Source organism: Oncorhynchus keta, chromosome 27 (genome assembly GCF_023373465.1).
Source record: "Oncorhynchus keta strain PuntledgeMale-10-30-2019 chromosome 27, Oket_V2, whole genome shotgun sequence".
In the NCBI taxonomy this organism is placed as follows: Eukaryota; Metazoa; Chordata; class Actinopteri; order Salmoniformes; family Salmonidae; genus Oncorhynchus; species Oncorhynchus keta.
The window spans coordinates 28,232,422-28,259,725 of NC_068447.1; the positions used below are offsets into that span (position 1 = coordinate 28,232,422).

General features: G+C 42.7%; 1 protein-coding gene across 2 annotated transcripts in view; it reads right to left on the reverse strand.

Annotated features, from left to right (window-relative positions):
• Nucleotides 1–23,850, reverse strand: part of LOC118360295 (helicase ARIP4-like) — an 81,775-nt gene extending 57,925 nt beyond the window's left edge. The window contains exons 1-2 of one of the 2 annotated variants that reach the window (XM_052482086.1): nucleotides 23,725–23,850; nucleotides 7,281–7,467 (exon numbers count right to left, since the gene is read on the reverse strand). In XM_052482086.1, the coding sequence (XP_052338046.1) occupies nucleotides 7,281–7,439 (159 nt within the window). In that variant the 5' untranslated portion in view covers nucleotides 7,440–7,467; nucleotides 23,725–23,850. Of the gene's footprint in view, nucleotides 1–7,280; nucleotides 7,468–23,631 lie in introns of both variants that reach the window. The other variant, XM_052482085.1, reaches the window with a different exon arrangement.
• Between the last annotated feature and the right edge of the window lie 3,454 nt (nucleotides 23,851–27,304).

Genomic DNA, 27,304 nt, shown 5'->3' on the forward strand with positions numbered 1-27,304 from the left:
TAAGAGGTGTTGTCTTTGATGGGGAGCAGCTATTTCTGACAATGACAGCCTTAAGGAGTCAGCATGCTTCGTCTAGGGCCTAGGCGCCAACCGAACTGAACTCGGCTAGCCGAACGAGTGTGCTCGCATACTCTCCCTTAAAAGACCTACAATGGGGGGAAAAAAACAAACAGAAATAGTACTCTTTGTCAATTTTGAGACGCCGTAGCCAGTATACGCTTCCTCAAAATAGTCAGAATTAATCGAAGATAACTCATGAAGTCTGTCATTAATTCACATTTTCATTTTGACATTTTAGTCACGCAATTTTACATCCAACTAAGATGCTTGGTGCAGTATTACTAAATGAAAAAAATTGCATGAAAATGAGTCGGCTCTCGTTGAATGACAACAGACTTTACTGAAGAATCTCTACTGTCGACCAATCACCGACGAAGGAGCATAAACTTCGGCTTGCGTCCAGAAATGTTTTTCTGTGCCCGAACAGCCGACAAAACCCTAGCAGATGTCACAAAATGTGGTCATGATATACGCACCAACTCCACCGAACTGTTCAGCTGGGAAGCATGCGGTCGCCTTTACCAATACACCCCCCCCAGTCTGTTCTCATGATGGTTCTTCCCAGGCCAGGCTGTGCTTCTAGTTCCCAGTCACCTTTGCTCCCTCACTCACCCAATATCCAGGTCACAAACACAGCTCACACACTCAACTTGACCCAGAAACAGGAGCTTCTGCAGGGCAGAGGAACCAGCCCTGGGCCCTATGAGATGTAACAAGGTGCTTTAAGCCTGACTACTAGAACTTCTGGCTGCATATACATGGTCTCGCATACATAAAACACACATTCGCACACACACCCTTGACCTTCTACAGAGCCTCCCCCTGGTCTCATCTCCAGGTTATTTTCAGCTGCTCTCAGACCCCCTTGACTATTCTTCAAAATACATTTTTGACTAATGGCTCCTGTTGTTCCCTGACACATGCTGCAGCTCTGTGCCACTTCACAGGAACCAGGGGGTGGGGAGCCGCTTCACAGGAACCAGGGGGTGGGGAGCCGCTTCACAGGAACCAGGGGGTGGGGAGCCGCTTCACAGGAACCAGGGGGTGGGGAGCCCCATACAGTCCCCTCTGCCCGTCTGCCTCTCCCCCTGCCCGCCTTCCTCCCCTCTGCCTCTCCCCCTGCATGCTACCCTGCCGACCCGCCACCCTGTCGGCCCCTCTCTCTGCCTGCAGCATGTCTGTCTGCCACCCCGCCCCATACAGTCTGCCTCTCTCCCTGCCTTCCTCCTCTGCATGCAGGACTGCTACCCTGCCTGCCACCCTGTCGACCCCTCTCTCTGCCTGCAGCATGTCTGTCTGCCACCCCGCCCCATACAGTCTGCCTCTCTCCCTGCATGCAGGACTGCTACCCTGCCTGCCACCCTGTCGACCCCTCTCTCTGCCTTCCTCCTCTGCATGCAGGACTGCTACCCTGCCTGCCACCCTGTCGACCCCTCTCTCTGCCTTCCTCCTCTGCATGCAGGACTGCTACCCTGCCTGCCACCCTGTCGACCCCTCTCGCCGTCTGCTTCGATTAGAGGTCGACAGATTATGATTTTTCAATGCCGATAGTTGGAGGACCAAAAAAAGCCGATACCGATTAAATCGGCCGAGTTTTTAAATTTGATTTGTAATAATAATAAATTACAATTCCAACAATACTGAACGAACACTTATTTTAACTTAATATAATACGTCAATAAAATGTATTTAGCCTCAAATAAATAATGAAGCATGTTCAATTTGGTTGAAATTATGCAAGAACAAAGTGTTGGAGAAGTAAAAGTGCAATATGTGCCATGTAAGAAAGCTAACGTTTAAGTTCCTTGCTCAGAACATGATAACATATGAAAGCTGGTGGTTCCTTTTAACATAGTCTTCAATATTCCCAGGTAAGAAGTTTTAAGTTGTAGTTGTAGAAATTATAGGACTATTTCTCTCTATAACATGTGTATTTCATATACCTTTGACTATTTGGATGTTCTTATAGACACTTTAGTATTGCCAATGTAACAGTATAGCTTCCATCCCTCTCCTCGCCCCTACCTGGGCTCGAACCAGGGACACATCAACGACAGCCACCCTCGAAGCAGCGTTACCCATGCAGAGCAAGGGGAACAACTACTCCAAGTCTCAGAGCGTGTGACGATTGAAACACTATTAGCACGCACCCCGCTAACTAGCTAGCCATTTCACATCGGTTACACCTAATCTCGGAAGTTGATAGGCTTGAAGAGCTGCTGGCAAAACGCACTAAAGTGCTGTTTGAATGAATGCTTACGAGCCTGCTGGTACCTAGCGTCGCTCAGTCAGACTGCTCTATCAAATCATAACAAAATAACACACAGAAATACGAGCCTCAGGTCATTAATATGGTCGAATCCGGAAAATTCCAAAAACAAAACGTTTATTCTTTCAGTGAAATATGGAACCGTTCCGTATTTTATCTAACGGGTGGCATCCCTATGTGTAAATATTCCTGTTACATTGCACAACCCTCAATGTTATGTCATAATTACATAAAATTCTGGCAAATTAGTTCGCAATGAGCCAGGCTGCCCAAACTCTTGCATATACCCTGACTCTGCGTACAATGAACGCAAGAGAAGTGACACAATTTCACCTGGTTAATGTTGCCTGCTAACCTTTCTTTTAGCTAAATATGCAGGTTTAAAAATATATACTTCTGTGTATTGATTTTAAGAAAGGCATTGATGTTTATGGTTAAGTACACGTTGGAGCAACGACAGTCCTTTTTCGCAACAAGGCACCGCATTGATTATATGCAACGCAGGACACGCTAGTGAAACGAGTAATATCATCAACCATGTGTAGTTATAACTAGTGATTATGATTGATTGTTTTTTATAAGGTAAGTTTAATGCTAGCTAGCAACTTACCTTGGTGGTAAGAGTGGTTAGAGCGTTGGACTAGTAACCGTAAGGTTGCAAGATTGAATCCCTGAGCTGACAAGGTAAAAATCTGTCGTTCTGCCCCTGAACAAGGCAGTTAACCCGCCGTTCCTAGGCCGTCATTAAAAATAAGAATGTGTTCTTAACTTTATTTAACGAGGCAAGTCAGCTATCAATTTTTTTTTTAAAGGGAAAAAAATCAGCGCCCAAAAATACCGATTTACGATTGTTATGAAAACTCGACCTCTAGCCTCTATCCATGACTGCCCCCTTGCATGTCTCCCTGCCTGCCTGCCTGCCTCTCCCCTGGTCTGCCTCTCCGCCTGCCTCTTTACCATCATTCAAGTTATTATCTCTAAATATTAGTCTCGTAGACAATCTAAGAAATGTCAGATTGATAACCTGTGACAATCCTCTCCAAACTAAGAAATGTCCCTATCGTATTACACTCCATTACTGGTTTTTCCTTTTCTTTCCCGTTTCATTTATTTGTTGTATTGTTCGATGCATCCATTTGTTTAAAAGGATGTTACTGTTGCCTTACGCCTATGAAAAAAGGGGAGATCACAATTCTTTGCACTCTTGTTTACATGGATTTGCTTCTTAATAAAAACCTATTTGAAACAAGTCAATGCACTTTGTTATTATTATACTGAACAAAAATATAAAAGCAACATGCAACAATTTGAAAGACTTTTTTTACTGAGGGACAGATCATAAGGAAATCAGACAATTTAAATAAATTAGACTCTAATCTATGGATTTCAATTGAGTGGCAATACAGAAAAGCATCCGTTGGTCAGATACCTAAAAAATAAAGAGGTGCGTGGAGTAACCAGTCAATATCTGGTGTGACCACCATTTGGCTCATGCAGTGCGACATCTCCTTTGCATAGAGCTGATCAGGCTGTTGATTGTGGCCTGTGGAACGTTGTCCCACTCCTTTTCAATGGCTGTGTGAAGTTACTGGATATTGGCGGGAACTAATGCTAATCAATAAAAACATCTTAAACTCGCTGCCGGGTTTTGATTGTTTACAGTGGATATTGGCGGGAACTGGAACATGCTGCCACAAGTTGATGCAGAGCATCCCAAACATGCTTAATGGGTGAGATGTCTGGTGAGTATGCAGGACATGGAAGAATTGGGACATTTTCAGCTTCCAGGAATTGTGTAGTGATCCTTGAGACATGGGGCTGTGCATTATGCTGAACCATGAGGTGATGAGGCAGATGAATGGTGTGACAATGGGCCTCAGGATCTCGTCACGGTATCCATGTGCATTCAAATTGCCATCGATAAAATGCAATTGTGTTCGTTGTCCGTAGCTTATGTCTGCCCATACCATAACTTCACCGCCACCATGGGGCTCTCTGTTCACAACCTTGACATCAACAAACCACTTGCTTACACGACTTCATACACGTGGTCTGCAGTTGAGGTTGGATGTACTGCCAAATTCTCTAAATTAACATTGGAGGTGGTTATGGTAAAGAAATTAACACTGAATTATGTGGCAACAGCTCTGGTGGACATTTCTGCAGTCATCATGACAATTAAACGCTCTCTCAAAACTTGAGACTTCTGTGGCATTGTGTTCTGTGACAAAACTGCACATTTTAAAGTGACCATTTATTGTCCAGCACAAGGTGCACCTGTGTAATGATCAAGCTGTTTAATCCTCTTGATATGCCACATCTTTAAGGTGGATGGATTATATTGACAAAAGGCTTAAATGCTCACTTACAGGGACGTAAACAAGTTTGTGCACAAGTTGAGAGAATAAAGCTTTTTGTGTATATGGAACACTTTTGGGATTTCAGCTCATGAAACCACTTCACATGCTTGCTTTTATATTTTTGTTCATGTATATACAGTTGAAGTCGGAAGTTTATATACACATACTTTGGCGTCATTAAAACTCTGTTTTAAACCACTCCACAAATGTATTGTTAACAAACTATAATTTTGGCAAGTCGGTTAATACCTCTATTATGTGCATGACAAGTCATTTTTCGAACAATTGTTTACAGACAGATTATTTCCCTTATAATTCACTGTATCACAATTCCAGTGGGTCAGAAGTTTACATACACTAAATTGACTGTGTTTTTAAACAGCTTGGATAATTCCAGAAAATGATGTCATGGCTTAAGAAGCTTCTGATAGGCTAATTGACATAATTTGAGTCAATTGGAGGTGTACCTGTGGATGTATTTCAAGGCCTACCTTCAAAACTCAGTGCCTCTTTGCTTGACATCATGGGAAAATCAAAAGAAAATCAGCCAAGGCCTCAGAATTTTTTTTGTAGACCTCCAAAAGTCTGGTTCATCCTTGGGAGCAATTTCCAAATGCCTGAAGAGCTCACATTCATCTGTACAAACAATAGTACGCAAGTATAAACACCATGAGACCACGCAACCATCATAACTCTCAAGGTGGTGCGAAAAGTGCAAATCAATCCCAGAACAACAGCGAAGGGCCTTGTGAAGATGCTTGTGGAAACGGGTACAAAAGTATCTATAACCACAGTAAAACGAGTCCTATATAGACATAACCTGAAAGGCCGCTCAGCAAGGACGAAGCCACTGCTCCAATACCGCCATAAAAAAGCCAGACTACGGTTTGCAACTACACATGGGGACAAAGATTGTACTTTTTGGAGAAATGTCCTCGTCTGATGAAACAAAAATAGAACTGTTTAGCCATAATGACCATCGTTATGTTTGGAGGAAAAAGGGGGAGGCTTGCAAGCCAAAGAACACCATCCCAACCGTGACGCACGGGGGTGGCAGCATCATGTTGTGGGGGTGCTTTGCTGCAGGAGGGACTGGTGCATTTCACAAAATAGATGGCATCACGAGGTAGGAAAATTATATGGATATATTGAAGCAACATCAAGACATCAGTCAGAAAGTTAAAGCTTGGTCGCAAATGGGTCTTCCAAATGGACAATGACCCCAAGCACACTTCCAAAGTAGTGGAAAAATGGCATAAGGACAACAAAGTCAAGGTTTTGGAGTCGCCATCACGAAGCCCTGACCTCAATCCCATAGAAAACTGGTGGTCAGAACTGAAAAACCGTGTGCGAGCAAGGAGGCCTACAAACCTGACTCAGTTACACCAGCTCTGTCAGGAGGAATTCACCCAACTTATTGTAGGAAGCTTGTGGAAGGCTCCCTGAAATGTTTGACACAAGTAAAACAATTTAAAAGCAATGCTACCAAATACTAATTGAGTGTATGTAAACTTCTGACCCACTGGGAACGTGATGAAATAGATAAAAGCTGAAATAAACCATTCTCTCTACTATTATTCTAACATATCACATTCTTAAAATAAACTGGTGATTCTAACTGACCTAAAACAGGGAATTGTTACTAGGATTAAACGTAGGGAATTGTGAAAAACTAAGTTTAAACGTGTTTGTAAACGTCCAATTTCAACTCTATATGTGTTCGTGTATGTTACTTGTGTATGTCGGCATGCGTGTAGGCGTGTGTGTGTGTGTGTGAGAAAAAGTAGGTAGGAGTGTGAGCGAGTGCGTAAGGTCTGACACTGAGTAGAGTCAACGTACACTAGCTAGCCTACATGTCAAGGGGCAATCCATTTCCATGATTGTGAACCAAATATTTCTATTAGAAAACATGACAAAAAGAACAGAACACAGATTCAGGCTCAAACTACTCTTCATTCCCACAACAAAATCTAACTGATGCCTAACAATGTAGCTGCGCGCATGTGTGCTGCAAGGATGCAGTGGCGCTGAACAGGCATAGCTGCACAGTCCAAGAGAATGGGAGGGGTAGAGGGCAGTCTTTCATAACGCGCTTGTGTAACATACCCAGAAACGGCTGTGTGAATGTCACCACAACCCAGCGAGCAGCGCCGGGGCTGGGACAGGTAAATAACATACCCCTTTACCTCATCATATCCCCTTCCTCTCATCCTACTCAACCATCTCTCTTTTCTTCCACGTTCAACAGCCGACCTCTCTTGATGAGGAACAGAGTTTAGACAGGATTCATCTATGCTACCAAAGACTACCCTGAATAAACTGTGCAAATGCTGTTAGACAATCAGAAAGGGGAACCAACACAACTCAGGAGATAAGACTGTATTAAAACAACTTGTCAAAATCAGTTCAATATCACTCATGTTTACCTGCAACTCCTCAATTACAGATACTTTTCCTCCCATCAAAACCTGTTGTATAAGCATCATAGTTAACCCTGTCCATGCTGGACATAATACCATGAAACTGTGATAGCATTTCTTTAGACAACATTAATCTCTGTGTGTGTCGGTCTTATTTCAGTTTCCACCTACCAGGGAAGTCTTCTTCATCATCTCCGTTGTTCTCATCCTTCTCCACCTCCTCTTCTTCCAGCTCATCCTCCTCTTCTTCACTGTTGAGGAGGTGGGGCTCCATGTCTCTTCCTGAGATCCCCTTGTCAGACATGGTGTCCCTCTGTCACCCGGAGGCATTACCTAGGCATCCTCACACACAGGCCACCTGCAACACACACTTCTTATTTGAACACAGCTTTGGCATAAAATGTAGCCTACAGTTGTGTTTGTTCTGTCGTACAGTGCAAATAAAAATAACTATTGAATGAATACACTACTGTTAACTTAACCTTGCAGAGGGATAACTGAAAACACACAGAATTGCTCAAAGCCCTGTACAACACCCATACAACATGGACTTCATCTTCACACATGCCAATGTCAACAACCACACCTTCCCATCCTTAATGTTTCCAAGACAGTGTGGTTCCCAAACTGTGGGGCGCATCCCCTAGAGGCATTATTTATTGGATTATTTCACCTTTATTTAACCAGGTAGTCCAGTTGAGAACAAGTCCTCATTTACAACTGCGACCTGGCCAAGATAAAGCAAAGCAGTGCGACACAAACAGAAGAGTTACACATGGAATAAACTAACATACAGTCAATAACACAATAGAAAAGTCTATATACAGTGTGTGCAAATGGAGTAGGATTAGGGAGGTAAGGCAATAAAATAGGTCAATGGCAAAATAATTACAATTAGCAATTAAACACTGGAGTGATAGATGTGCAGAAGATGAATGTGCAAGTAGAGATACTGGGATGATGGGATGATCTCCAATGATGGAAGGGGGCCCAAGTGAAAAGTTTGGGAACCACTGATGTAGAGCACACACGTCCTCCAACGCCAAGGCCGTGTTCTGCCACTGCTCCTCTCCCCACACTGCCCCCTCAGCAGTGTGAGTCCCGGCCAGCCAGGATGGTGTTGTGGTGCTGCTGAATATTGCTTTATTAGGCTGTTGATTAACTTCATGTGAGTGTATGCACATGTGTGCCTAGCCTATATGTTATTATTCGAGTAAAAATGAGCTTTATTCTACATTATAGCCTATTCAGCAATAAAGAAGGAGTCATTCAAGATTGAGAACAATTCTGTAGTTATGAGACTCTCTTCACCTACCTAGCTTAGCCTTATGTTATGGAATATGCAGTCTTGCGCTACCTCTTAGTTGGCAGGGTTACCTCAATAAGAACACAAATAAAGTATTAAAAAGTATGTCCTCACAACATAGCTTGACATTAAGGCTTGTTCGGGGCAAGTAAAAAGAATAATAGATAACTACAACGACTATAGATTTTACAACAACAACAAAAAAATCACAATACCAAACAATTACTCCGATCAGAATTGGATCAGGCAGTGCATGCTTGACACGGAGTAAATTGCGTACATTTCTATTTGCTATAGTCAACATCAACACATTTTATATTAACAAAGCAAGAGAACAATGTAGTCACCAAAGCAGGACAAAATATGTGGTCAGAAAATTTCTTTTTTTCTCTCTCAAGTGTCAGATGATCTGGGTCATTAGTCAAAGTCTATTTTTATAGCGGACACGCTGGCGTCTTATTGTTGTAGGATCCCAAATGTTCTATTTTCTCTCCATTTGACATGAATATGACTTGGCCCATTAAGTCACTCTTTCAGGTTAATGGGTGCTAGATAGCTGTGCTACTTTAAGCTCGCAGAAAGTAAAGATGGGAGGCCTAAGGTAATAATGAAAGATAGAAATACATACAAATCTAATAAGAACTTTGAACAATGTGTCACCCACCAGAAATTATGCATGCGAGCCCCCCCCCCTCCAAAAAAAAAGATCCCTTCATGCCGTGGCGAACCAAAATACCAAAAGCCTAATCCTTATAACGGAAATCTCATAAAAGCATTAAGACAAATTAAAGTTGAGTATTTTTAAACTAGTCTAATAGTGTTTTGTCGTCCTAAAGTCGCAGCTTTTAAATAGGAATAATTATGAAAGTATATTCTATTCTCATTCACAGATTTATTTTGAACAACAAATATTTTAGGCCACGAGATGTGAAATTGAGCAAACAATACCAAGATGGAAAAATCTAGAGGGGTCAAAAAAATAAATAAACAAAACATACTTAGGCAAGAGCGGAGGGAAGCTTATGAAATAAATGCGTAGTTGGCCTACAACCAATCACAAGATGCACACAGACACACAGAGCCTGACAATAGCCTAGGCTACCGTTTTGTGCAACACTCAAACAGAGGCTATTCAAAAATATTTGGCTCCACTAAATACAGTGCTTTAGGAAAGTACCCCTCGACTTGCACACATTTTGTTACTTTACAGCGTTATTCTAAAATGGATTAAATACATCCAATTAAATCAGCAATCTACACACAATACCCTATAATAGAGGTGGACCGATTAATCGGAATGGCCAATTAATTAGGGTCGATTTCAAGGTTTTCATAACAAACGGAAATCGGTATTTCTGGACACCAATTTTGCAGATTTAAACATTTTTTTTTTACACCTTTAAATCTTTATTTAACTAGGCAAGTCAGTTAAGAACACATTCTTATTTTCAATGACGGCCTAGGAACTGTGGGTTAACTGCCTTGTTCAGGGGCAGAACGGCAGATTTTCACCTTGTCAGCTAGGGGGATCCAATCTTACAGTTAACTAGTCCAATAACGACCTGCCTCTCTCTCGTTGCACTCCACAAGGAGACTGCCTGTTACACGAATGCAGTAAGCCAAGGTAAGTTGCTAGCTAGCATTAAACTTACCTTATAAAAAACAATCAATCATAATCACTAGTTAACTACACATAGTTGATGATATTAATAGATATTATCTAGCGTGTCATGCGTTGCGTATAATCTGACTGAGCATACAAGTATCTAAGTATCTGACTGAGCGGTGGTAGGCAGAAGCAAGCGCGTAAACATAAATTCAAACAGCACTTTCGTGCGTTTTTCCAGCAGCTCTTTGTTGTGCGTCAAGCATTGCGCTGTTTATGACTTCAAGCCTATCAACTCCCGAGAGGAGGTTGGTGTAACCGAAGTGATATGGCTGGCTAGTTAGCGTGCGCTAATAGCGTTTCAAACGTCACTCGCTCGCTCTGAGCCTTGGAGTGGTTGTTTCCCTTGCTCTGCATGGGTAACGCTGCTTCAAGGGTGGCTGTTGTCGTTGTGTTCCTGGTTCGAGCCCAGGGAGGAGCGAGGAGAGGGACGGAGGCTATACTGTTACACTGGCAATGCTAAAGTGCCAATAAGAACCTCCAATAGTCAAAGGTTAATGAAATACAAATGGTATAGAGGGAAATAATCCTATAAGAACTACAACCTAAAACGTCTTACCTGGGAATATTGAAGACTCATGTTAAAAGGAACCACCAGCTTTCATATGTTATCATGTTCTGAGCAAGGAACTTAAACGTTAGTGCAATATTTGCCATGTAAGAAAGCTTTCTCCAACACTTTGCTTTTGCATTATTTAAACCAAATTGAACATGTTTCATTATTTATTTGAGGCTAAATTGATTTTATTGATCTATTATATTAAGTTAAAATAAGTGTTCATTCAGTATTGTTGTAATTGTCATTATTACAAATAAAATACTTTTTTTATTTTTTTTTTAATCGGTATCGGCTTTTTTGGTCCTCCAATAAATCGGTATCAGCGTTGAAAAATCATAAATCGGTCAACCTCTACCCTATAATGCCAAAGCGATGTATAAAAATTTAAAAACAGAAATACCTTATTGACATAAGCATTCAGACCCTTTGCAATGAGACTCGAAATTGAGCTCAGGTGCATCTTGGTTACCATTAATCATCCTTCCCACAACCTCATTGGAGTCAACCTGTGGTAAATTCAATTGATTGGAAATGATTTGGAAATGCACACCTGTCTATATAAGGTCCCACAGTTGTCAGTGCATGTCAGAGCAAAAACCAAGCAAGGAGGTTGAAGGAATTGTCTGAGCTCCAAGACAGGAACGTGTTGAGGAATGGTAGCAAAAGAATCCTGCAGCATTGAAGGTCCCCAAGAACACAGTGGCCTCAATCATTCTTAAATGGAAGAAGTTTGGAACCACCAAGACTCTTTCTCGAGCTGGCCGCCCGGCCAAACTGAGCAATCAGGGGGAGAAGGGCCTTCGTCAGGGAGGTAACCAAGAACCCAACGGTCACTCTGACAGAGTTCCTCTGTGGAGATGGTAGAACCTTACAGAAGGACAACCATCTCTGCAGCACTCCACCAATCAAGCATTTATGGTAGAGTGGCCAGACAGAAAAAAAAAAACACATGACAGCCCGCTTGAAGTTTGCCAAAAGTCACCTAAAGTCACCCAGACCATGAGAAACATCTCTGGAGAGACCTGAAAATAGCTGTGCAGCAACTCTCCCCATCCAACCTGACAGAGCTTGAGTGGATCTACAGAGAAGAATGGGAGAAACTCCCCAAATGACAGACAATTTATTTGAGCTACGCGATTCAGCACTCGGCAGTCCCGTTCTGTTGTTGACTAGGGCAGCTCTAGCAGGGCAGGAATCTGACGAATTGACTTGTTGGAAAGGTGGCATCCTATGACGGTGCCACGTTCAAAGTCACTGAGCTCTTCAGTAAGGCCATTCTACTGCTGATGTTTGTCTATGGATATTGCGTGGTTGTGTGCTCTATTTTATTCACCTTTCAGCAACTGGTGTGGCTGAAATAGCCAAATACACTAATTTGAAGGGGTGTCCACATACTTATATATACACAGTATATTTTGTCAATGTCATGATTCCTCTTGTTCATCAAGAAAGGAGTGACTTCAGTTTTCAGTCAAATATTTATATACACTGCTCCAAAAAATAAAGGGAACACTAAAATAACACATCCTAGATCTGAATGAATGAAATATTCTTATTAAATACTTTTTTCTTTACATCGTTGAATGTGCTGACAACAAAAATCACAAAAATGATCAATGGAAATCAAATTTATCAACCCATGGAGGTCTGGATTTGGAGTCACACTCCAAATTAAAGTGGAAAACCACACTGCAGACTGATCCAACTTTGATGTAATGTCCTTAAATCAAGACAAAATGAGGCTCAGTAGTGTGTGTGGCCTCCACATGCCTGTATGAACTCCCTACAACACCTGGGCATGCTCTTGATGAGGTGGCGGATGGTCTCCTGAGGGATCTCCTCCCAGACCAAAGCATCCGCCAACTCCTGGACAGTCAGTGGTGCAATGTGGCGTTGGTGGATGGAGCGAGACATGATGTTCCAGATGTGCTCAATTGGATTCAGGTCTGGGGAACGGGCGGGCCAGTCCATAGCATCAATGCCTTCCTCTTGCAGGAACTGCTGACACACTCCAGCCACATGAGGTCTAGCATTGTCTTGCATTAGGAGGAACCCAGGGCCAACCGCACCAGCATATGGTCTCACAAGGGGTCTGAGGATCTCTGGCGAGCACATGGAGGGCTGTGCGGCCCCACAAAGAAATGCCACCCCACACCATGACTGACCCACCACCAAACCGGTCATGCTGGAGGATGTTGCAGGCAGCAGAACGTTCTCCACGGTGTCTCCAGACTGTCACGTCTGTCACATGTGCTCAGTGTGACCCTGCTTTCATCTGTGAAGAGCACGGGGCGCCAGTGGCGAATTTGCCAGTCTTGGTGTTCTCTGGCAAATGCCAAACGTCCTGCACGGTGTTGGGCTGTAAGCACAACCCCCACCTGGGCCCTCATATCACTCTCATGGAGTCTGTTTCTGACCATTTGAGCATACACATGCACATTTGTGGCCTGCTGGAGGTCATTTTGCAGGGCTCTGGCAGTGCTCCTCCTGCTCCTCCTTGCACAAAGGCAGAGGTAGCGGTCCTGCTGCTGGGTTGTTTCCCTACTACGGCCTCCTCCACGTCTCCTGATGTACTGGCCTGTCTCCTGGTAGCGCCTCCATGCTCTGGAAACCATGCTGACAGACACAGCAAACCTTCTTGCCACAGCTCGCATTGATGTCCCATCCTGGATGAGCTGCACTACCTGTGCCACTTGTGTGGGTTGTAGACTCTGTCTCATACTACCACTAGAGTGAAAGCACCGCCAGCATTCAAAAGTGACCAAAACATCAGCCAGGAAGCATAGGAACTGAGAAGTGGTCTATGGTCACCACCTACAGAACCACTCCTTTATTGGGGGTGTCTTGCTAATTGCCTATAATTTCCACCTGTTGTCTATTCCATTTGCACAACATCATGTGAAATTTATTGTCAATCAGTGTTGCTTCCTAAGTGGACAGTTTGATTTCACAGAAGTGTGATTGACTTGGAGTTACATTGTGTTGTTTAAGTGTTCCCTTTATTTTTTGGAGCAGTGTATATAAAACATGTCCTACCTGTAAAGCCCTACACATTAAGTCTCTGGTAACTGGGTTTGTAAAGAGCCTAAAAAAAATTTGCACTTGGGACTTACATATTGGGAAAAACTATAAAATCACCCCTTGTGATGCAATGCAGCTTACATAAGACATAAGTGGGAACGGAGAGAGGCAGATCTGGAAGTAGACTATACCACAAGGCTAACATATAGAACACACCGTTTACTTGCAGGAGCAGACCTACAGACTAGGGCTGACCCCAATTATTAGACTGGTCGATTGTTTTAGTTGAGCAGTAGCGCATTATTAATTGCACACAAGACACCAGTCTTATTCTTGCCCATCTCAGTGAACTAATCCATTGTGGAAGCCGCGGGGATTGCACAGTCCAAGAAGGGGAGTGTGGCTGCACAATGCACCTCTCTCCAGAATGCGCTCTCTCCCCCCAATATGTGCACATTCATGGTTTCATAACTTCATTGTGTGAATTATTCGCGTTCGATGGTTCGGGCATATCAATTCCCCATTACACATATCACCAGTAGTACATTTACCATTTGTTCGGTTCAGGTAATGTCTGATAATACATTCAATATATTATAATGCCAGTATTTTACCATTCTCATTGTCGGAGTGGACACGTTGTTTGCAGAGCGCACAACCTATACTACACTTTTGAGAAACAAGTTTTGGTTTATATAATTCCATTTACCAGTTTTGTAATTGTCTTTTGTTTGGAGCACTCCTGTCAATGTTGAGTAAGTACGTGTACGCATAGACGTAGGCCAATAGGCTTCCTGGCCTGCATGCAAATGTAGTCATATAAATGCGCCCATTTGGAGACCTGATAGTATTTCTGATTGGCTTAACACACCACCACTAATGACCTATGGAGCTTCTCAAAGTAATGTTTTTCTTCCCCTCAAATAGCAAGCAAACAAAGTCTGTTTATACATCCATTGAGAATGACAATATTTCCTCAATTTATTTGAAAAATCTTTCCAGCTCTCTTTTCGATAACCACTCAGAGTGAAGGGGAAAAATGTCATGCCCTGATTCAGTGGAAATTTCATAAAATAGGCTTCTTATCAGTGCTGGAGTTGGACTGAAATAGGTTCAGGTACTCATTTTGGGTGCTGGTACTGTTTATATTTAGGTGCAGGAGCGCCGCAATACTTTTGAGTTAATATTCTATAAGAGGAACAGGAGCTCAAACAGTAGAACATTTGTGGTGAGGTGAGCTCCTGCACAAGTCAAGCATTGCTTCTTATACCTTGCACAAATAGCCTACAGCTGTTCCCAGAATATTTTATAAAATGTTGCAAGTTCGCTAGTGCAAGCATTGGCCACACCAAAGTTAATAGTTGATACAATGTTTAAAGTTCGTTGCAAACAGGCCATGTGTTGCAAATGTGATTTATAGCATATTAATTATCAGGATATTTTCTACCTGCAGGATGCAATGTTATTTGTTGGCTTTATGTAGGCTATTTTTACATAGTTGGCAACCAAAGTTAATTTTACAAACCTAAAAAGTTTAATTTAGATAGAATTTTGATGAACCGCATTACAATGATTGAGCTATGAAGACAAATTAAATGAAACATTCATGAAAATGTGAATCTGAAAATCATAACTGGCATGCAGATTGGTAGAAATGGTAAGATAAATTGGCATTCCACATGAGAAATGTTGCAGACTCCTCGTGTTGCCTTTCAACTTCAGGAGAGTTTGGTCAGGTTAAGTTATCTAGATCTCTGGCACCCTGGAGGCATCAAACCGTAAGCTTAAAGCCTCAGACAAGCTTAATGCATCTAGTTGATTTGATTAAAACACATAGGGTGTGTCTATATATGGAAAAATACACGTTTAAACATGTTGAGCCATCGATTGGTCGAAAGAGCAGGTGACTTTTGGTCGACAGTTTTTTTTTTTTTTTGTCAGGGACAACCCTACTTTACATATACTAGATAATATATGCATGAAATGAGTTGTGATTTAGAATGGACCATTAACATGCACCCGTCTCCAAACAGGGGCAGCAGAAAACAAAAACATGCCATCTTTTCACTTAAATGGCGAATGGAGGACGCATTTCCCGGTGGTTTATTTTCATGCCAGCCAGGTAGGCTATACTCCTGTTGTAAATTTAAGGAATGTGATTAATATTAGGAAAGTTGAGAGAATAAATAGTAGGCCTAGCCTATAGAAAGATGATGGGATCCTCCTCTATATGCATAGCCTATAGAAATGTTGCGCAACATGAGCTCATGGGCTCTCATGAAGTGTTTAATTAGATATTCAATTACATTTGCATTGATGTCAGAGTGATTAGAGGGACAATAGAGTGCTGAGTACCAGGCAGTTAGCAACTTCGCTAGGCTACTAATGACCAGCAGCAGCAGAGCTTGGAGAAGCCTAATTACCATGACTAAGCAGTCATGTGGAATTTGACTGTCATTATGACTCGTGACCGCTGGTGTGGCGGTAATACGGTCACCGTAACAGCCAGAGTAACAACAAAATGTGGAATAAGTAGAGGGGTATGAATACCTTCTGAAGGCATTGTATGCAGAGTGTAGAAAACACTAATCGAGTGTGAAAAACCCAGCAGCGTTGCAGTTCTTGATTCACCTACTACCATGCCCTGTTCAAAGGCACTTCAATCTTTTGTCTTGCACATTCACCCTTTGAATGGCACACATACACAATCCATGTCTCAACTGTCTCAAGGCTTAAAAATCCTTTCACTCAACTTCAGCTACACTGATTGAAGTGGATCTGCTTTATCTCCTGACGAATCACAAGTTAACTGCAGGTATATTTACTTAAAGCGTAGCTACAAATATAACAATTTATTGAAAAACTTCCAACGAGCGAAAGGTCACTGGAGTCAAGGGACACAATAGACCAGAGATATTCAACTCTTAAGGCGTCAGCAGGCTTTAGTTCGGCAAGGTGAAGAGAATGAGTGTGCTCACATACTCCCTTAAAAAAAAAGACGTTCGCTTGGAAAAACTAGGGGAAAAAAGCTTCAATAGTTCTGTTTGTCCATTTTGAGATGCCGAAGTATACACTTCCTCAAAATAGACTGAATTCATCGAAGATAAATCAAGCAATCTGTCATTAATTTCATTGTGCAATTTTTCATCTAACTAGAATGCTCGGTGCAGTATTTCTCAAGTGAAAAAATGATTCTCGTTGAATCCCTACTGCTGACCAACTCACTGGCAAGAGGCGTAAGACCTTGGCTAATGACTTCGGCTTGCCGGAGACAAAAATATAAATACAAAAGTGTGGCTGAACAGTCCCCCTCCAAAAAACCTAGCCGAAGTCTCAAACTAACAAAAACGTCACTAAATGCTGTCATAATATATGCACAAACTGTTTAACCTAAAAGGTCCGGAGAATGCTGGTTTTCTGTTCTACCAGAAAGTTAAATTGAAGCCACCTGGTGCCCCTGGTCTAAATCAGTCCCTGATTAGAGGGGAACCTGTGGAACTGGCTTCGAGGTCCAGAGTTGAGTTTGAGGGCAATAGATAGTGGGGCCGGGACAATACCAGTATCACGATACTTGTTAGTATCATAGCAAGTAAACAAAACACATATCAGATTTAACTTTTTAGGAAAACAGCCCTAATGTTGGAGACAAACATCTTTGTGTTTTCACCCAGAGTCATATGTATTTATTTCCCAAGCTATAGCACACAATCATTCACATACAGCAGGTTAAAGGACCAATGAGTTTGATCTGTTACGTGTTTTCAGTTTTGTAATGGAAAGATATTGCAATACTGGTATCATCCCGGCCCTAATAGACAGGTGTGGACAGGAAAAGACATCTAAAAAGGAGTGTTCTGGGATCGCACATCTACGTAAGGGTTAGTGTGCACAGACAGAGTTTCTGCTCAACAATCACCTGCTAACATCAACAACAGTGGTGCTGTGGCCTAGATAAGGACATACACCCCACCTTCCCTCACCAGACAGACACTGCTTCATATCCAGTGACCCACACAAACCAAAACTGAGATGTGGGAGCACTGCACACACACACACACACACACACACACAGTAAATGAAAGAAAATATACATTGTTTTTAAGTTGAATGGTGAGGTGTTGGAGGATTTTTAAAAAGTCTCCCTTAAAACATTGAAATCAGCAGCCTGATAAGTGTCCTAGGGATAGGCTATTATCAATGATCTTAGCCTCAGCATTTTTCAAACTAATTATATCAAGAAACAAGCAGCCAACAAGCAAAAACAGAGCTCTCATTTAAACAGCCCCGAAACCCAAAAGGTGCTTTATTGTCACACCCACACAATGCCACAGATGTCTCAAGTTGACGGAACGTGCAATTGGCATGATGACTGCAGGAATTTCCACCAGAGCTGTTGCTAGATGATTGAAAGTTAACGTTGGAGGCTTATGGTAGAGAAATTGTTTAGAGAATGTGGCAGTACGTCCAACCGGCATCACAACCGCAGGCCACCTGTCATCATGCAAGCCAAGGAACTCCACATCCGGCTTCTTCACCTGTGGGATTGTTGAGACCAGCCACCTGGAACCAGGATTAGTCGGACCAGGCAATGTTTTTCCACTCCTCAATTGTCCAGTGTTGGTTATTGCGTGCCCACTGGAAACACTCGAGTCGAACCCAGTGTGGTCGTCTACTGCAATAACCCATCCGTGACAAGGACCGGTGAGTTGTGCATTCCGAGATGACGTTCTGCAAACGAATGTTGTACTCGGCCCCGATGATCATACCATGCTCAAAGTCACTTAGAATGGGCAAAGTGAGTGACCTAACATTCAAGCGAACAGTAACTGAATGCCTAGATGCCCATTTTATATAGCAAGCCATGTGACTCACTGATTTGTTTAACACTTTTTTGGTTACTACATGATTCCGTGTGTTATTTCATAGTTTTGATGTCATCACTTATTCTACAATGTAGAAAATAGTCAAAAGAAAAGAAACCCTACAGCCAATTGTAAGATGACAGGCTGTGTCGCAGCTGGCTGTGACGGGGAGACCTATATGAGAGCGGACAATTGGTCCAGCGTGGTCCGGGTTAGGGGAGGGTTTGGCTGGCCGGGATGTCCTTGTCCCGTCGCACTCTAGCGACTGTGGCAGGCCAGGTGCATGCACTCCGACTTCAGTCGCCAGTTGTACGGTGTTTCCTCCGACACATTGGTGCGGCTGGCTTCCGGGTTAAGCGAGCAGTATATAGCATTTACATAAGTATTCAGACCCTTCACTCAGTACTTTGTTGAAGCACCTTTGGCAGCAATTACAGCCTTGAGCCTTCTTTGGTATGACGCTACAAGCTTAATACACCTGTATGTGGGGAATTTCTCCCATTCTCTGCAGATCCTCTCAAGCTCTGTCAGGTTGGATGGAGTACATCACTGCACAGCTATTTTCAGGTCTCTCCAGAGATGTTTGATCGGGTTCAAGTCTGGCCTCTGGCTGGGCCACTCAAGGACATTCAGAGACATGTCCCGAAGCCACTCATGCGTGGTCTTGGCTGTGTGCTTAGGGTTGTTGTCCTGTTGGAAGGTAAACCGTCACCCCAGTGTGAGGTCCTGAGAGCTCTGGAGCAGGTTTTCATCAAGGATTTCTCTGTACTTTGCTCCGTTCATCTTTCCCTTGATCCTGACTAGTCTCCCAGTCACTGCTGCTGAAAAACATACTGTGGGTATGATGCTGCCACCACGCTTCACCATAGGAATGGTTTTGGCCAGGTGAAGAGTGGTGCCTGGTTTCCTCCAGAAGTGACGCTTGGTATTCAGGCCAAGGAGATCAACCTTGGTTTCATCAGACCAGAGAATCTGGTTTCTCATGGTCAGAGTCCTTTAGGTGACTTTTGGCAAACTTCAAGAGGGCTCTCATGTGCCTTTTACTGAAGAGTGGCTTCTGTCTGGCCACTCTACCATAAAGGCCTGATTGGTGGAGTGCTGCAGAGATGCTTGTCCTGGAAAGTTTCGGGGCTCCCGAGTGGCGCAGTGGTCTAAGGCACTGCATCTCAGTGCATGAGGCATCACTACTGTCCCTGGTTCGAATCCAGGTTGCATCACATCCGGCCGTGATTGGGAGTCCCATAGGGCGGCGCACAATTTTCACAGCATCATCCGGGTTTGGCCTGGGTAGGCAGTCATTGTAAATAAGAATTTGTTCTTTACTCACTTGACTAGTTGGGATAATAAAATAAATAAATAAATCTCTCTCTCTCATCTCCGAAGAGGAACTCTGGAGCTCTGTCAGAGTGACCATTGGGCTCTTGGTCACCTCTCTGACCAAGGCCCTTCACCCTCTATTGCTCAGTTCGGCAGGGCGGCCAGGAAGTCTTGGTGGTTCCAAACTTCCATTTCAGAATGACGGAGGCCAATGTGTTTTTGGGCACCTTCAATGCTTCAGGAATTTTTGGGAAGAGGCAGCTCTGTGCCTCGACAAAATCCAGTCTCAGAGCTCTACGGAGAATTCATTCAACCTCATGGCTTGATTTGTGTGTATATATAAACTTAGCAAAAAAAAGAAACAGCACTTCTTCAGGACTGTCTTTCAAAGATACAATGAATATCTGTGAAGTTATTTAGATAAGGGTTTAAACACCATTTCCCATGCTTGTTAAACGAACCATAAACAATGATCATGCACCTGTAGAACGGTCGTTAAGACACTAACAGCTCACAGTCGGTAGATAATTAAGGTCACAGTTATGAAAACTTAGGACACTAAAGAGGCCTTTCTACAGACTCTGAATAACACTAAGAGAAAGATACCCAGGGTTCCTGCTCATCTGCGTGAATGTGCCTTAGGCATGCTGCAAGGAGGCATGAGGACTGCAGATGTGGCCAGGGCAATAAATTGCAATGTCCGTACTGTGAGACGCCTAAGACAGCGCTACAGCGAGACAGCTGATCGACCTCACAGGGGCAGACCACGTGGAACAGCACCTGCACAGGATCGGTACATCCGAACATCACACATGCGCGGCAGGTACAAGATGGCAACAACTGCCTGAGTTACACCAGGAACGCACAATCCCTCCATCAGTGCTCAGACTCACCGCAACAGGCTGAGAGAGGCTGGACTGAGGGCTTGTAGGTCTGTTTTAAGGCAGGTCCTCACCGGCAACAACGTCACCTATGGGCACAAACCCACCGTCACTGGACCAGACAGGACTGGCAAAAAGTACTCTTCACTGACAAGTTGCGGTTTAGTCTCACCAGGGGTGATGGTCAGATTCGCGTTTATCGTTGAAGGAATGAGCGTTATACCGAGGCCTGTCGTCAGAAGCGGGATCAATTTGGAGGGTCCGTCATGGTCTGGGGCGGTGTGTCACAGCATCATCGGATTAAGCTTGTTGTCAATGCAGGCAATCTCAACGCTGTGCGTTATCCTCCTCCCTCATGTGGAACCATTCCTGCAGGCTCATTCTGACATGACCCTTCAGCATGACAATTCCACCAGCCATACTGCTCGTTTTGTGCGTGATTTCCTGCAAGACAGGAATGTCAGTGTTCTGCCATGGCCAGCGAAGAGCCCGGATCTCAATCCCATTGAGCACGCCTGGGACCTGTTGGATCAGAGGGTGAGGGCTCGGGCCATTCCCCCCCAGAAATGTCCAGGAACTTGCAGGTGCCTTGGTGGAAGAGTGGGGTAACATCTCACAGCAATAACTGGCAAATCTGGTGCAGCCCATGAGATGCACTGCTGTACTTAATGCAGCTGGTGGCCGCACCAGATACCGACTGTTACTTTTGATTTGACCCCCACCTTTGTTCAGGGACACATTATTCCATTTCTGTTAGTCACATGTCTGTGGAACTTGTTCAGTTTATGTCTCAGTTGTTGAATCTTGTTATGTTCATACAAATATTTACACGTTAAGTTTGCTGAAAATAAACGTAGTTGACAGTGAGAGGACATTTTGCTGAGTTTAGATAGACACACATTCTGCTCGCCTTTTGATTTCTACTTAATAGGCTATTCCTTTTCAGTGCAAAAATAAATAAATGCCCCTCCACTCAGACTAGTACAGTATGTACAGGCCATGGGTCCATAATGGAGCCAGCTCATCAGTCACACACACACACACACATTTCAGGGACGTGAGACGTGACAGGGACGTGAAAACATAGCCTGCTGGGTGGGCAAGAGAAAGAAAAGTGCATGAACTTCATGATTAAGAGAAGATGAGGAGGAGCCAGGGACAGAGTTCAAAGTTTGGAGAGTTCAAGGCAGGAGAAGGAAAGAAGAGTGCGGCTCCTCATTTCGGGATGGCCGGGAGCGCGTAGGAGACATTTGGACTGTGTCACAACACCCTCCCTCGCCTGCAGGTCTCCCTCTGTGCCTGTTCGCAGGAACAGAGTGAGCAAGCAAAGGAGTGCCAGTAGCAGCCACCCCCGGACCTTCTGAAAGGAGAAGGCCATTTAAAATGTTCCCGATAGATCAAACCTGGAATCTGTGTGCTGCTCTGAGACACACCTCACTGAGGTGGCTCAGCGACAAGCTCCAGAGAAAAGACAGAGAGAATAGACACTCTGAGCACAAAGGTGTACTGTGTTGTGTGGTTAACACTTTTCAGTGTGAGCCAAGGGGATAAGAAGAGACACTAACCACAACGTCAATGGAGTGGTTGATTAAAAGTAAACAAATTAACTGCTGTAGAAATAATAAATGTCTGCTCACCATGACAAATGGACTCACATGGAACCGATGGCAGATTGAAGACAAATTGGCCAACAAAAATAAACGTTACGAGAGCAATCTAAAAAGAACAAGGTGTGACAGCTTAAAAAGACTGTTTCATCTTCCCCAAGTGCTCACAGAACAGTTCATGTTGGGTTTGGGACTGGATAGAGTTCATTGGATACATTATGTAAAGGGAAATTAAGCAAATGTCTTTGAATTCCCTTCAACAAAAGAACCAGCAGTTAATCCAAGTGACCAGGGCAAAGAGCCTAATCCCTCAGCACAACATACTGTACCTTAGACACCTTTAGATATTTTTAAAGATGACAAAGTGGAATCTGTGGCAAATCACAATTCTTATTCACCAAAAATAAATGGTACAAATCTTGCAGAGGCAGATATGACTACATATAAAAAATGATTTACAGAAGATAAGAACATGCATGATTTTAGTTATGTCACACCAAAAAACAACCAAAACCAAAGATTGAACTAGCCGACTATGGTGAATTCAGCTCCAACTACATCTACTGTATTTGCCAAAGGTCAATACTTTTTAATGTATTTATGCTTGTAATCTGTAGTTGCATAGCCTTGTTTGCTGAAATCCATCATTTTTAATAACACATCAAATACAACCAACTGTTTCCTCATTGTTTCCGCAACTCAGCGTGAATGCGCATGTGCCAATTCAATCTCAACAAGGAAAGAGTTGGTAGTATTTGATTAAATATTTAATTTAAAAGTTTGGATTTCAGCAAATAAAGAAAGGCAGACAACTAGAGAGGGCAAATGTACAAGGCAAGCGTTCCTCAAATTTACATTTTTTGGAAGTATTGACCTTGGGCGACTAAATGTAGCTGGAGCCGAATTCCACAAAGCCTGGTCAACTCCGTTGATGAAGTTAAATCTTTTTATTTATTATTATTAAACGTCCTTCACCATGGAGTTGAGTTTAGTCAGCTAAGGTTGACGTAGGTATACATTTCAGTCAACACTTCAGCAAGCAATGCCACTGAAGTGAATTATTATTTGACTGTTGTAGATAGAATGACAACAATGAAACATATTCAATTTCCACTGCTTTGCTGTAAGGCTTATGAAAAAGCACACGTTTCATAACATGCACTCACTGCAATGGCAATGCAGTCTGAGCACTAGGCTCCCATTGTCCACAGTTGACACACTGGGCAGAATAAACACGACAAATGTTTTAACAATGACATCTCCCACAATTACATTTGTCATGCAAACGAAAAAGTACCCTTACCTTTCGCATTCGCTACGTGAAATTTCTTGAATAATTTGCATTAAATGGTACATTAATTTGCATTCAATTGTCAATACATTTTCTGTTACATACAGGTTGAGATTTCTTTCATCGGTTTCTTGAGGAGCAACGACGCTGTCGGTCCCCTCCAGGAATACAAAATCCAATTCGAGAGTTCCGGAAACGCACAGCCAAAATGTTAAGAAATTCGGCGAAAATGGGGATCAAATTGATTGAGACACATGATCAGTTTGCGTAATACATTAATATGCATAAAGTTAAATACGCCGCAAACTAATTATTATGTTGATGCTCATATTTTTTTGCTACACATTTAGCTCAACTGCAATTTAGACAGACAATTAATATCCAATTGCTATACCACCAAAATAAATACATATGTTAAATGAAGCCTGCATTTCAAAACCATAAAATGAACCCATTTTAGATTGTTGTCCAATTTCTATGGGTTTTCAATTAATGACATGGAAGCTTTTCCAAGTCTACATTTTCTCTCTTCTTACACAGTAACCTAACACATTGATTTCTGAGTTAATTGATCGATGGAATGGTAATTAACAGAGTATTTTGTCATATATTTCACGCAGCATCTGTAGTAGGCTAGTAGTCTACTGGGTTATCTTCAGAAAGCAGTCTGCATCACCTCTAAATTATCTTATTCTCGCGGTGCCCCCTACTGCCTAACTATGTTAAACGCGCCTTGATTTAGTTATGAACCCGCTTTTCACGCACTTCTGGTTCGTCGCAGGGTTTTTCTTCTTTGTCAATGTCACGTGTGACATTATACATATTAACATATTCCTTAGAGAAAAAACAAACTCAGAGTTAAGATGTTCATCTCTCGGCGGGTAGAATAGAGGTTAGAGAGGCGAGCCAGGAACTGGAGGGTTGCCAGATTGAATCCCAGGTTAGATGGGAAGAATCTGGTGGGAAGTGAGCTGGCAACTGGAGGATTGCTGGTGTCAGATTCTAGATGCCATCGCCTGTTGTTGTGCCCTTGAGCAAGGCACTTAACCCACCCACAACAACTCCCCGTGGCAGCCCCCCACACCTCTAAAAAAAACAGTATATGTAGGCCCGTGTGTCTTTCGGAGGAGTTGGGTTAAAACCAGAAGGCATATTTCAGTTGGACCTTGTGGGCAATTGAACCAAAAAGTTATCTTAATCTTAAAAAATATAAATAGGCCTACTATCGGTAGGCTATAACATGTAACCACAATCTATTGGTCAGTCTATGTCTAAAATACAATTGGTCAGATTTTTTATACTCATTCCCTAATTACAATATGTTTTGTTTTGTATTGCCATTGTGATTGGTCCTTGAACCCATGGGAGGCCATTTAGAAATCTATAAAACCCTCCTTCAATTTTAGGTAGAAAGAAGATGTCCGACCATTGTTTTCAACATAATATACTCATGTTCGCATATACCTATTCCTGGACCATCTATATTAGTTTTGCATCCGGTTTACACGGCCAACTCCACATACACACTAGCGCTTATGCAGCGTTAAAACAACTTGGAACTCAGTAAAATACGAGGTCAAATCATGAAGTCAGTGGTCTTCAGGTCGGAAAGTCGGAGCTCTAGAAAGAGGCCCGAGTTCCCAAGTTGGAATTCCGAGTTGGATGACCATCCAAATCGATTTTTCCCAGTTGGCCCTAGTTTTAGAGTCCCCTGTCATTTTGAACGCACTGAATTCGGAAGTCAAACATTTTCCCTGTTTTGAACGCGGCATCAGCAGCAACAAAATCATGCAATAACATGGCAGACGCTGGATGAATATGAAATGTTAATATCTTGGGCTGTGAGTGATAGAAAAAATGGCCTCAGTGACAATTATTAGAATAATTAAATGAATGTTTTGTGCACAAAGGTCATGACAAAAGTGTCTTATTAGGAATTTTCTCATCTTGACTTCTCTATCTTTCTGGGCCGGCGTCAGTTAAACTGCAGTACCGAAGCAAGACTGTAGGAGCTGTCTAAACCATGCTTCTCGACCGGAACCCTGGCCTCTTGGTAAAAACCCCAATGAAGACTCGGGGTCTGTGTGGTGACACCAGTGGAGGCTGGTGGGACAAGCTATAAGAGGACGGCTCATTGTAAAGGCTGGAATGGAATTATGGAACAGAGTCAAACATGGTTTCCATATGATTTCATTGATTAGGATCCCCCTTAGCCGACACTAATGGCGACAGCTAGTCTTACGAGTGTCTGACATATAACGAAAAAGACATTACAGACAAAATACTTTTCAATTTACATACATTTAAAAACATGAACATGTAGTGTGTGCAACTATTAGTTCCACATACATGTCAGTACATATACACAACACGTGGGTCACATGGGGGAGAGGCGTGAGGTGTTGCTTTCTTTGTTTTTTGAAACCAGGTTTTCTGTTCACTTGCACTATATAAGATGGAAGGGAGTTCCATTCAATCATGGGTCTGAATAATACTGTATGTTTCCTTTCATTTGTTCTGGACCTGGGGACTGTGAAAAGACCCCTGGCGGCATGTCTGGTGGGGTAAGTGTGTGTTGGTGATGTGTGTAAGTTGCAGTTTAACTAGGTCTTTCTCTATGTCGGATGTGTTTGATACAGTTCCATTAATTCCATTCCAGCCATTACTATGAGCCCTTCCTCCTATGGTTCCACCCAACAGTCTCCTCCATGTGACTCTCATTGTTCTCGGAACGGATGGCTTCTATTGTTGTGGCAAAATGGAGTACAGCTACGGGCCAAAAGTTGCATGTTCGTGTTGCGTTGGGGACAACTGTAGCATTTTAGCTAAGCCTAAACCTTTTCCTAACCTGCTACGTTAATTATCCTAATCTGCTACATTAATTATCCTAACCTGCTACGTTAGCTATCATAACCTGCCACGTTAATTATCCTAACCTGCTACGTTAGCTATCCTAACCTGCTACGTTAATTATCCTAACATGCTACGTTAGCTATCCTAACCTGCCACGTTAATTATCCTAACCTGCTACGTTAGCTATCCTAACCTGCCACGTTAATTATCCTAACCTGCTACGTTAATTATCCTAACCTGCTACGTTAGCTATCCTAACCTGCTACGTTAATTATCCTAACATGCTACGTTAGCTATCCTAACCTGCTACATTAATTATCCTAACCTGCTACGTTAATTATCCTAATCTGCTACGTTAATTATCCTAATCTGCTACATTAATTATCCTAACTTGCTACGTTAGCTATCCTAACCTGCTTTGTGAAGTCAAGCTATCAGTGTCACCACACCTGCAAACTTGAGGTTATATCAATAAATACCTGTTTTTATCAACTTCCATTGCCGAATTCCCTTTTCACTACAGTTTTCTTCTCAAATAATTTACCTGGTTGGAGAGCGATGTACTGGCAGTGTTCACTTCCACTCTAACAAGCAAACAGAATTGATCTGTAAAAAAAATAATTAATTAGCTAATTTACTAAAGTCATATCCTTTTGGTCCATTTCTCTTGTAAACTTGAAATAATGACTTGTTTTTCCACAACAGCACACTGAAAATGTGTGGAGTGTTTGGAATGATAGGAGTCAGAGCAAGTTTAATGGGGGCGTAGAGACTACTCCCACTGGACACAGACGTCAATTCAACGTCTATTTTGTTGTTTGTTCAATGTAAT